This window comes from Sus scrofa, chromosome 9 (assembly GCF_000003025.6).
Source record: "Sus scrofa isolate TJ Tabasco breed Duroc chromosome 9, Sscrofa11.1, whole genome shotgun sequence".
Lineage (NCBI taxonomy): Eukaryota > Metazoa > Chordata > Mammalia > Artiodactyla > Suidae > Sus > Sus scrofa.
In genome coordinates this window covers 36768819-36780836 of record NC_010451.4, presented here as the reverse complement: position 1 = coordinate 36780836, position 12018 = coordinate 36768819, and the positions used below count along the sequence as shown (strand labels likewise).

The 12018-nt window shown below is 37.4% G+C and overlaps 1 protein-coding gene across 5 annotated transcripts in view; it reads left to right on the top strand.

Annotated features, from left to right (window-relative positions):
• C9H11orf65 (chromosome 9 C11orf65 homolog) overlaps window positions 1–12018 on the top strand; it is an 86500-nt gene extending 74482 nt beyond the window's left edge. For 4 of the 5 annotated variants that reach the window (XM_013979358.2, XM_021062751.1, XM_013979357.2 and 1 more), the window contains 3 exons: window positions 3573–3743; window positions 8817–8872; window positions 11338–12018. In XM_013979358.2, the coding sequence (XP_013834812.1) occupies window positions 3573–3743; window positions 8817–8872; window positions 11338–11489 (379 nt within the window). In that variant the 3' untranslated portion in view covers window positions 11490–12018. The remainder of the gene's footprint in view (window positions 1–3572; window positions 3744–8816; window positions 8873–11337) is intronic. The other variant, XM_021062752.1, reaches the window with a different exon arrangement.

Genomic DNA, 12018 nt, shown 5'->3' with positions numbered 1-12018 from the left:
GAGTGTGATACCTTTGTTGTATTTTGCTTCCAAGTATTTTTTAATTTCCTCTTTGATTTCTTCAGTGATCCATTCATTGTTTAGTAGCATGTTGTTTAGTCTCCATACATTTGTGTTTTTTGCAGTTTTCTTGTTGATTTCTAGTCGTATAGCATTGTGGTTGGAAAAGATGCTTGATATGATTTCAGTTTTCTTAAACTTACTGAGGCTTAAATTATGGCCCAGATTGTGATTAATCCTAGAGAATGTTCTGTGTGCACTTGAGAAAAATGTGTATTCTGCTGCTTTTTGGACAGAATGTCTTATAAATATTACATCCATCTGGTCTAATGCTTCATTTAGGGCTTGTGTTTCCTTGTTGATTTTCTGTCTGGATGATCTTTACATTGCTGTAAGTGGGGATTAAAGTCCCCTATGATTATTGTGTTGTTGTCAATTTCTCCTTTTATGGTTGTTAGCAGTTGCCTCATATATTGAGGTGGTCCTATGTTGCATGCATATATATTTACAATTGTTATAACTTCTTCTTGGATTGATCACTTGATCATTATGTAATGTCCTTCTTTGTCTCTTATAATATTCTTTATTTTAAGGTGTATTTTGTCTGATATGAGTATTGCTACTCCAGCTTTCTTTTGAGTCCTATTTGCATGGAATGTTTTCTCACTTTCAATTTGTATTGTGTCCCTAGAAGTGAAGTGGGTCTCTTGAAGACAGCATATATATGGGCATTGTTTTTGTATCCATTCAGCCAGTCTGTGTCTTTTGGTTGGGGCGTTTAGTCCATTAACATTTCAGGTAATTATTGATATGTGTGTTCTTATTGCCATTTTATTAATTGTTTTGGATTTGTTTTTATTGCTCTTTTTTCTTCTCTTCTTCTCCTGTTCTCTCCTTTTATGGTTTGATGACTATCTTGAGTGTTGTGTTTGAGTTGATTTTTCTTATTTGTTTGTATGTCAATTATAGATTTTTGGTTTGCAGTTGCCCTGAAATTTTGATATAGGAGTCTAAATATATATGAGATTGTTTTAAGTTGTTGGTCTTTTAATTGCAAGTGCATCTCCAATGTCCTACATTTGTACCCTCCTCTTCTCATGATTTCTGATTTTGGTGGCATAATTGTGTGTGGATGATTTCGTATCTTTACTGTATATATGTCTTTACTGGTGAGCCTTGTCATTTGTGGTATTTTTGTTTCTGGTTGCGCCCTTTTCTTTTCTGCCTAGAGAAGTTCCTTTAGTATTTGTTGTAAAGCTGATTTAGTGTTGCTGAATTCTCTCAGCTTTTGCTTATCTGCCTGCCACAGCCACAGCCACAGCCACAGCAATGCCAGGTCCGAGCTGCGTCTGCAACCTACACCACAGCTCACGGCAACACTGGGTCCTTAACCCACTGGCAAGGCCAGGGATCGAACCTGCAACCTCATGATTCCTGGTCAGATTCATTTCCGCTGCTCCACAATGGGAACTCCATGATTATCATTTTAAGGAAGAGGACATTGAGGCCCAGAATGGCTAAGTTATTTGACAAAGATTATATAGTTAGTAAATCACAGAAGCAAGATTCAAAGCCAGGTAGTATGATACCAGTCATAGCTTTACTTCACCTCTAAGCCACTTCCTAAAAAATGAGTGTCAAATTAATAAATGAATACAATTTCAGAATAGGTTAACCTTTAAAAGCAAAAACAATGTAGATCTTAAAATGGAAAACAAAAAAAGCACTGTATTTTAATATTCTTAGTAAGGACTATTAACTTCTCTTGCTTATTTCATATTCAGTGGATGCATTCATTTGTGCATTCAGACTAATATAATATAGAACAGTACTGCCAAAGAAGTCAGACTTGGAGTCAGATTTGAATACTGGCTCTGAAATATGCATATTTACTACTAATATGATCTTAAACAATTTGTTCTCAAGTCTAAATTTCCTCATCAAAAAAAAGGGGGGGATAAGAATAATGGACAAAGAAGATATGGCACATATATACAATGGAATACTACTCAGCTGTAAAAATGGAATGAAATAATGCCATCTGCAGCAGCATGGATGGAACTAGAGATTATTACCCTAAGTGAAGTAAGTCATACAAAGACAAATATCATATATCACTTATGTGTGGAATCTAAGAAAATGATACAAATGAACTTATTTACAAAACAGAAACAAACTCACAGACTTTGAAAACAAACCTATGCATATCCAAGCAGAAGGGTTGGGGAGGAAAGGATTGGGAGCTTGGGATGGCATTTGCATACTATGGTATATGGAATGGTCAGTGGGGACCTGCTGTATAGCACAGGGAAATCTACTCAGTCATTTTCTTTTTTTTTTTTTTTTTGGTCTTTTTGGTCTTTTTGGCATTTCTTGGGCCGCTCCCGCAGCATATGGAGGTTCCCAGGCTAGGGGTTGTATCGGAGCTGTAGCCACCAGCCTATGCCAGAGCCACAGCAACGCAGGATCTGAGCCGCGTCTGCAACCTACACCACAGCTCACAGCAACGCCAGATCGTTAACCCACTGAGCAAGGGCAGGGACCGAACCCGCAACCTCATGGTTCCTAGTCGGATTCGTTAACCACTGCGCCACGACGGGAACTCCTACTCAGTCATTTTCTATATGGGAATGGATATGTGTATATGTATAACTGAATCACTTTGTTGTATATCAGCAATTAACACAACATTGTACATCAACTATGCTTCAATAAATTTATTTTTAAAAATATCTATCACAAAAAATTAAAAAGCTATTGGAGTTCCCATTGTGGCTCAGTGGAAATGAACCCAGCTAGTATCGGTGAAGTTGCAGGTTTGATCCCTGGCCTTGTTTAGTGGGTTAAAGGATCCAGCATTGCTGCAAGCTGTGGTGTAGGTTGCAGGCATGGGTCAGATCCCGATGTTGCATTGGCTGTGGCATAGGAAGGCAGCTGCAGCTCAATTTGACCCCTAGCCTGGGAACTTCCATATGCCACAGGTGCAGCCCTAAAAAACAAAAATCAAACAAAAAGCTATTTTTTAAAGCAAATTAAAGATAATATATAAAAAGTACCTGACATAAAAAGGACATTAATAACACCACTCTTTCGTTTACCTTTTACTACTCTATCTCCTTTTGCCTCCTCCCTCCTCCTATCCTGCCTGCCATTAGCCACATGACTTTGTAAAAGTTACTCTTCCAGAATTTGTTTCCTTACCCATGAAACAAGTGAAGTAGTTATTTGGTATCCAAGAGCCTTTGACTCTGTAATTCTATGATTCAGTGATTTAATGGTTAGTTTTTCTTTGTGTCACAACATTGCAATGTACCGAGAAGTGATTTTTGAAATGAGGCTTCTCTGGTCAGTGTGGTTGATTAAATTGCCTTTGTTTTTGTTTTGTTTTGTTTTGTTTTTTTCCTTCAGAAGATCCCATCACATCGAACTTGGTTTGGATGTCCTCGAATTAAATAGGATGAAAACTTGGTTTACTGTGTAAATAGTTTCACAGCAATTAATATATATTAACTGCATCTACTAGCAGTCATCTCTTTCAAGGTTTTACATCTCCCTTGCTTTCCTGTGTGTAGGTACTACGCAGGAAGCCTGGAGGCTAGGTCAACAAATCATGAAACTCTGGGTTTAATTCACACAGCAACGAAAGGGCTAATAAGAGCTATTGAAGATGGTGGAATAGATTCTGTGATGGAATGGGAAGTGGATGAAGTGCTGAACTGGACAAACACACTCAACTTTGATGAGTAAGTACACGTTGCTGTCCTTGAGGAACAGGAGAAGGCATCAGATATTTTTCTTTCTATTATTTCCCACTCTCATGTTGAATCTTGAGGTCAAAAACATAATCTCAAAAAAAAAAAAACCCTTAAGTATTTATTATCAGTCTAGAAAGAATATAAGAGGTAAGGAGGACAAAAGATTTAAAAAAAAAAAAGGTTGATCTAAAAGTAAAAAGAAAACTAGATTTAGGTGAACTTTATTCTTATACCCTAGTCTAAGTCTGCTTTACCTCTCACTTTGGGATGTAGAAACAAGGCTAAGAACATGAAATCAATAATAAAAGAATTTCCTCAATCTGTATTCCCTAATTTTCCTGTGTGGGACATTATAAAGTTATAAATTTTCAGTGACTTGCTTTGGCCCTTGAAAAATATTTTTAGGATTTTTTTGTGTGTGATAGCAATTGAAAAATATTTACATAGCCATTGGGAAGATGCAAATCAAACCACAATAAGATCCTCCTTCATACCCACAAAGATAGCTATAATTAAAAAGACATTCAGTAAGCGGTGTTAGCAATGATAGAAATCCGAGTCCTTACTGGGAATGTGTAGTAGTGTAGCTGTTTTGGAAAACAATCTTGGCAGTTCCTCAAATGGTTAAACATAGAGTTGCCATATAATCTAGCACTTGTACTCCACAGTATGTACACAAGAGAAATGAAGACACATGTCCATGTAAAAACTTGTACATGAATCTTCATAACATTATTATTCATAATAACCGAAAAGTAGAAACATTCTATTCATTAACTGATGAATAAAATGTGAAACATACATGCAATGGAATATTATTTGGCAATAAAAAGAAATGCTGATCATGCTACAATATTGATGAACCTGCTAAGCAAAAGATGTCAGTCAGAAAGCACCACATACTGTATGGTTTTATGTATATGGAATGTCCAGAATAGGCAAATCTGTAGAGACAGAATTTGATTAGTGGTTGCCTAGGGCTGAGAGATTTGTGGGGACTGGGAAGTGGTGGCTAAGGGCAACACCGGATCCTTAACCCACTGAGTGAGGCCAGAGTTCAAACCTGCTTCCTCACAGATACTAGTCAGATTTGTTTCCGCTGAGCCAAGACGGGAACTTCAAATTGTACACTTTAAATGGGATAATTTTATGGTGAATTATATCTCAGTAAATATTTAAAAACATTCGGTATTTACTCAGCTACAGTAATGAAAGTGAATAATTCATGGATGAAGAGGCAGAAAAAATAAAACCAAGATGGTGTAAATAAACATAAGAAAAAGGAAGAAATTCAGAAGAGGGAGATAAGAACATGAAATAGGAAAAATTAGGTTGACTGCCATTGACCAATGGGCCAGGAAAAAGAGGCTAGAGGAAGCAGAGAAGAGAACAATGTGAAAAGGGGAGATAAAAGATGGAAAAGAATCACTAAGAAAAAAGGAAAATCAAAGTAGAAAAAAAAGATGATGATGGGAAGGATATATTAGAAAATAAAAAGGCTAAGAAGAAATAAAGAACTAATTATCCATTGGTAGATGCTCTAAAATATTTTGTAGTACACAAATAGTAAAACTTTATGATTCAATAACCCCAGTATCTTGTCCAAACCATAATACTGGGATTCCTTATAGACAGCACATTTGTGGCCTCTGAATAAATACAGATGGTTACGATGATGCCAGAAATGACATCCAAAGAAAGGAGCTGTCATGTCATACTTTTCCCTTTCCTAAGACGGTAGGAAAAAGAGAGAAAGGGAGGGAGGTCCATTTTGAATGAGCTTATGAGGGCAGGGTAGAGGGTTCTCTCAGGTGAGCTTTTGAAATCCTGCACTGCCTTTCCCTTGTACAGTTGGCTAACTCAAGCAAAGGGCCAGCAAGCTTCAGTAAAAGATTACAAAAAATCTCTACTCAGTATCCTATATTCTGTCACTACTGAAATACAAACGAATAAAACAGCTGAGTTCAAAGGGAAGAAATAAACAGGCATCTCAGTCTACATACGGCTTTCCCCACTGTTACCCTTCTCTAGTAGATGAAGATTCCTAATGGCTTCTCTTTGTGGAAAACGGGTAAAACCAGAATAAACCAGGAAGACTTGAAGTGGTTTCTTGGTGTCATATGCAATATATAGAGTAGGATAAATACATCTAACTTGGATATGGTGAGACTGACTCAAAATTTCCAGATTTAAAAATTCAAGAGTTCCTCTTGTGGCTCAGCGGGTTAAGAACCCAACATAATGTCCATCAGGATGTGGGTTCGATCCCTGGCCCTTAGTGGGTTAGGATCTGGCATTGCTCTGACTGTGTTGTATGCTGGCAGCTGCAGCTCCAATTCATTCCCTAACCTGGAAACTCCCATATACCACAGGTGTGTCCATAAAAAGGAAAAAGAAAAAGATAAAAATGCAGATTTCTTGTTTGCAGATTATGTACATCCGTCAGTTCATTCTCTGAATTGGGCATTATTTGGAATTCTTAGAAAGCAAGTTTTTTTTTTTTAATTAAGTACTAGACAGCAAAAATTTTAAATGGAATCCAGCATGATTATTTGGGAATATTTCAGTAGTATTACTGACCACAAGCTACTGATTATTTCAGGCAAGATGAATATTTGCAAAGACCTTCCTCTAGCTGGGAGCAGACATTAGGTATAACTACCTTCTTTCCAGCATATTTGTGGTCTCCACAGTTTCCTTCCGTCTTAGACCTTTGTAGCTGTCTAGATATTTGTAACTGGATTGATGATACTATATTTGATGAAAAATTCAAAGTCTGGCATTTTTCACTTTTGAAGAATTGGTAGCCACTAATTCCTTGGAGAGTATCCTTCAAAATCTAGATGGCTTTTGATAGTTGGACCATTAGTATGACAGAAAATATCTTGAACACTGATACTAAATGATACAAACCAGTGTTTTCCCAAAGACTTCTGCTAGCTCCTTCTTAGGACAGATGGATGCTCTCTTGGGAAGAAGCCATGTGCATCTTCAGATACACAGGGCAACAATATTAACTGAATACAATATCATTATAGTTTTGAAGAATGGATAGAGCCAACTTCACTCTTGGACTCAAGGACAATTTGCAAATTCTGTGGTATCCAGAGATACATTGCTGCAGGTGCTTAGGACATGTAGCAACCTATGCATTGCTGTTATGAGGCACTCACAATGCCAAACAGTGACTACTCTGCCTGCTGCTGGCCTTCGTTCTGCTGGATTTTTAGGGGCATAGTCTATATCCATTGGATGTTCTTCTTGATGGATCTTCATATTTTTCAAACTGCAGTTGAGTTTTGCCATAATCCATTAAGTCATCAGCACCTGGGATATCTTAAAAAATTTTCTGATATTCCATGAACCCATTGGTGAGCGCTCTCAGTGGGTTGTTTCTACTTTTGAAGCTGCTCCTTTGATTTCAAAGATAGGGAGTTATGTGGCCTCTCTGGCTAGGGACTTTTCCCAGGCCATTAAGATGTTAACTGTGTACTAATGAGGGACTCACAGTAGATTCTACAAACACTTTATTCTGCTATTCCCTAAAAAAATTCCAAAAAGTTTTTAGAAAGACCAGCTCTATGACATAAGCAGCATAGTAATGCTATAAGACTGTTGCTTATATTTGCAAGGCTTAACTTTCTCATTGGTTATTGCTGATATGTTCCTTATGAGAAGTCCTTTTTAAACAACTGAATAAATTCATGCCTTGATCTCAGATAAAGTAGGGTCAGTGATCAAACATAAGTATGGCATATGTTTGTGCCCCAGACCATCAGGGCTTAGCATACAATTGATCAAAGGTCTTTTATCTTGGTTCCTTTCAGTATATAAATCTAAGCAAGCAGGATGGTTGACATGCCACTCTTCATAGTGCTCCTAAGCAAACATTGAAAGCACAAAGTGTGCCTAAATTTAAGGTCAAGCCAGATTGAACTGTCAAGTAAGAGATCCTGGAAGGGGTTTATACCACCTCTTCTTTTTCTCCATCTTTTCATTTAACAGTGACCAAGCAGTATCCCACTCAGGCCTTAGAATAAAGTTTTTGAAGCAACAAGAGGTAGCAGTAACAAGTGGAGCTGATTTCAGACACAGTACTTTACAATTAAACAATGTTGCATAACATATACCTCCCTATTCTGAAAAAAATTCAGGAAGGCAAAGTTAACAAAAGTAACAATAATTCAAATGAAAATCACAGTGTTTTCTGAATTACATGGCAATTCCAATCCTCCTCCTTTCTCAGCAAGCTTCTTTTTAGCACCTGCTGTGATCAAATCTTTACAGATTTCTTAGGTGCAGCAGGAAGAAAGGAGGCTTATGAAAGGGGGCTACAGAGCCTAAAATGAGATGGAATATGTAACACAAAACCTGCTCCTTGGAGCGGTCCCTCATCTCCATAGCTGCTCATACTTGTCCTTCTCTAACCACTTCTTCTTGAGCTACACTTGTCTCCCTACTTCAGTCTCAGCTTAGGGAACTGAGGTCGCAGCTGCACGTACCCTGTTTGAATGTGATCTCTTATGTTTACTGGACACAGTAAAGACAACACTATTGCTCTAAGAAGGCCATAAACCAAGTAATTTCAATTTTCATTGACATGTCAAAGACAGTGGATCCAGCAATCCAGAGCAAGGAGAATGTTTTGTTGTTACAGTTTTCCCCTGACTTTTCCCTCTTAGAGTTTTGTCTCTTTTAATTTAGAAGTTCCTACTTTTAATTTAGAAGTTAACTAACATTTTAGTTGTGACTCAGAGGACTGGAATGGAACAGAATAAAAATGAGGAGACATTGCTGGAGGCCAGAAGGCACCAATATGGTAGATGGTGGGTATCACTTTCATACCTCCTCCAATTTCTTGTCCGAGAGGTTGCTTTAGGTGCATGACAGCTACTTGGAGGTGGGATAGTCAAGAAATTAAACATTTTGACTAGTGAATTTATCACTGTTAATCTAAGATTTCATAGAGAAAGTGGAATTTTAGAGTCTGTAATAATGAATCAAGTTACTACTTACTAATAAATCAATTTAGTTTAATGAATGCCTATATAATGTGCTTAGGTACATTGCCAACTGGAAGGAAATTGCTACAAGCAACTCTTCAGCCAACTTCAAAAGTAAGTGATTTTTAGCAATAATGGGGAATTCTTGTAAACAAAATCAATACATTCCATACATGGACACATTTCTAAGCACCTGACAAATCCTTAAATTCTCTGCACATTATATAGACATAAATTCATTTACAAGTCATTTTTACTTTTATATATAAAATTGTTATTCAGGAGTAGAAATTTTTCTGTTTTATATAGAGTTGGATAAAATAGTTTTTTAAAAGATGAATCTTCTTTTTAAAAAGTTGCATATCATGGTTTCAGTAGTTGTTTTTTTTTTTTTTTTTTTTTTTTGCTTTTTAAGGTTACACCCACAGCACATGGAAGTTCCCAGGCTAGGGGTCAAATTAGAGCTACAGCTGCCGGCCATAGCCACAGCAACACAGGATCTGAGCCATGTCTGCAACCTATAACACAGTTCATGGCAACACCAGATCCCCAACCACTGAGTGAGACCAGGGATCAAACCCACATCCTGATGGATACTAGTCGGATTCCTTTATGCTGCACCACAACAGGAACTCCTCAGTAGTAATTTTTAATGAGCAAACTTCGCTTGGCAAAATAAATGCCTCAAAATGTTAGAGAAATTTTTAGGTTTTATGTCACTACTGTCCCACCAGTGGTCCATGATACCACAATGCTGAGAGTGATAGCATGTTGAAGAAGCATATGGTCATATGCCAACGTATCAATAATTCTAACATAGCCAAAGCCTGATTATGGTTTTTGTATAAGCTGAGAGTATGTTTTATCCTATTCTCATCTGTGATTGGCAGTAAAACAGAGACCTTACAATTGTGGAGTGTTGATTCAGAATGGCTGGTTTTGATTTTGAGCCCTCCTGTTTACCGGCTATATGATGTTGGGCAACTCCCTCAGTTTTCTCGTCTGTAAAATGAGAATAACAGTAGTACCTAGCTCATAAACTGTAATGAAAGATAATACGTGTAAAGAACTTAGAATAGTGCCTGGCACGTAGTACGTACTCTCTAAATGTTAGCTATCAATAGCTTTAACCTACCCACTTACTTCCAGCTCACGCCACCACCACAGTGCAAGTTGCCATCATCCCTCTGCAAGCTTCTGCAATAGTCTCCAAACCTATACTCCTCCACGCTATTCCTCACACAACAGATCGTGATCTATAAATGTAAAGCAGCAAAATTAGAACAGAACTCCAATGGCAATTACTATGTGGAGGTGCTGTCTTAAAGTGCTTTATGAAATTGCTCATTTGATCCTCAGAAAAACCCAAGGAGACAGGTTCTATTATCTGCATTTTACAGATGAGCAAAAAAAGAGATGCCAAGTTACTTGCTCCAGATCACAGAGTCAGGACACTGACATTCTCTCTTAACAGTGATGACCTCTGTTGCCTCTCATGGTTTTCCACTGCACATGGACTAAAATCCTGATTTTATCTTGGCACTCTGGTTCTGGTTATCTTCCCACCTTGTCAGGTCCTACTCTTTCCTTACTTATGACAACCCAGCATCACTGGCCTCTTGCCTGGTCCTCAAACACACGCTGTTGTTTCCACTTCAAGGATTTAACAGAATTGATGGCCTTTTGGAGAACAGGTTTGGGCAGTTATTTTCTCTTGAGGACACAGAGTTGTCTGTTTTGTTTGCTCCTGAATCCCCAGTGTGTAGAACATAGTAGGGTGTCAGTGTTAGATAAAAGAATATAAAGGAATGACAAGTACAAAACGGAGGCAGAGAATATAAATTACTGAGCTAAAAGACATTGTTGTTAAAAGAAGGAAAGATACAGCATGGTAACTGGAAGAAGCACAAGAGCAAATGAAAGTTATGTTAAGCAGTAGAGATCTGCGTCATAGCTGAAGTCAGTGGAAGGTGATAGGGTGACAGAGTGAAGATGCTGGCATGGAAAAGAGGAGACAATCAGTGCCACTTCTTCAAGAATCATGAAGAAGTCAAATGTAGAATTTGGAAGCTTTAGCTTGAGGTACAAAAAAGGTTTCTCTTCATTTGTGAATAAAGAACTGTTAGCTAATAGTTAATTATGGAATACTAAATACTAATACTAAATACCGAATTAAATGCTACATTTTTTACATGCACCTTTACACTTAGTTCTCACAAAAATATGCCGAGATTAAGTGCTATTATAATTAATTTTTCCCATTTTAAAGATGAAGACACTGTGACAGAGGTTAAATAATTTGCCTCATATTACAAACCTAGCTAGTAGTAGATCAAATCTCAAATCCAGATGCTGCAGAGCCTTTTTTAAAGATGGGCAGCAATATATGATAGTGAAAAGTAGGATGACTTCAGAAATTTGAGACATTTATGGTTTTAGTTAAATAGGATATAAAGATACCTGGTCTAAGAGTGGTGTAAAAAATTGGAATGGACTTTACGTGGCGTCAGTAGCATATTGAATGAGTCTGTATCTCACCACATTTGGCATCTTTCTAAATATTTCTCATTTCTCTCTAGGTTTCAGGTTTGAGCAAGCACAGGGGGAAATAGATGACTCTGAAGATACAGTGGAAGAAGAAACAGAAACACCAGAAGATACTTCATTGCAAAATATTTACGAAGGACCAACTTTTACTAGACTAACGCCTGATTCCACTTATGGAATATAATTATAAAGTACTTCTTTTCTGAGGTATTACTCTTCAAGCCGGGATTCCATCAATTATAGTCAAGAGATAGTTTACTCTGACTGGAATGTCTTGTATGTTCTTCGCACAGCATCTAGCCCAATTAAGTAAGAAGGATTAAACAGAAATGGAACATCAGACTGAATACAGTAGTCATGGAAAAATATAGAAATTATTCCTGGTATTCTGAGAAACTGAAATATTCTTAACAGTCACACTTGAAGATATACTTAGGTGCAAGAACTCCCTCAATCTGATTGTTTTTCTTCTTTATTTGTGCATTTCTGTCAGGCAGAGTTCTTTTTCCATTAAAAAAAAGGAAAAGGGCAGTGTATATAGTAAGCATTCATTTTTTTAGACAGCAAAAGCCTTACCAGAAGCCCCAGTGCTAGTCAGCTTAGGCATCCTTGAACAAAATTGGGTCACAGGGGCACCATTAGCTAAAGAAGCCAGAGAGGCCAAAATCTGTCTTTCAGCTTCCACAGTGGGAAAAATAAAAAACTGAAGATGA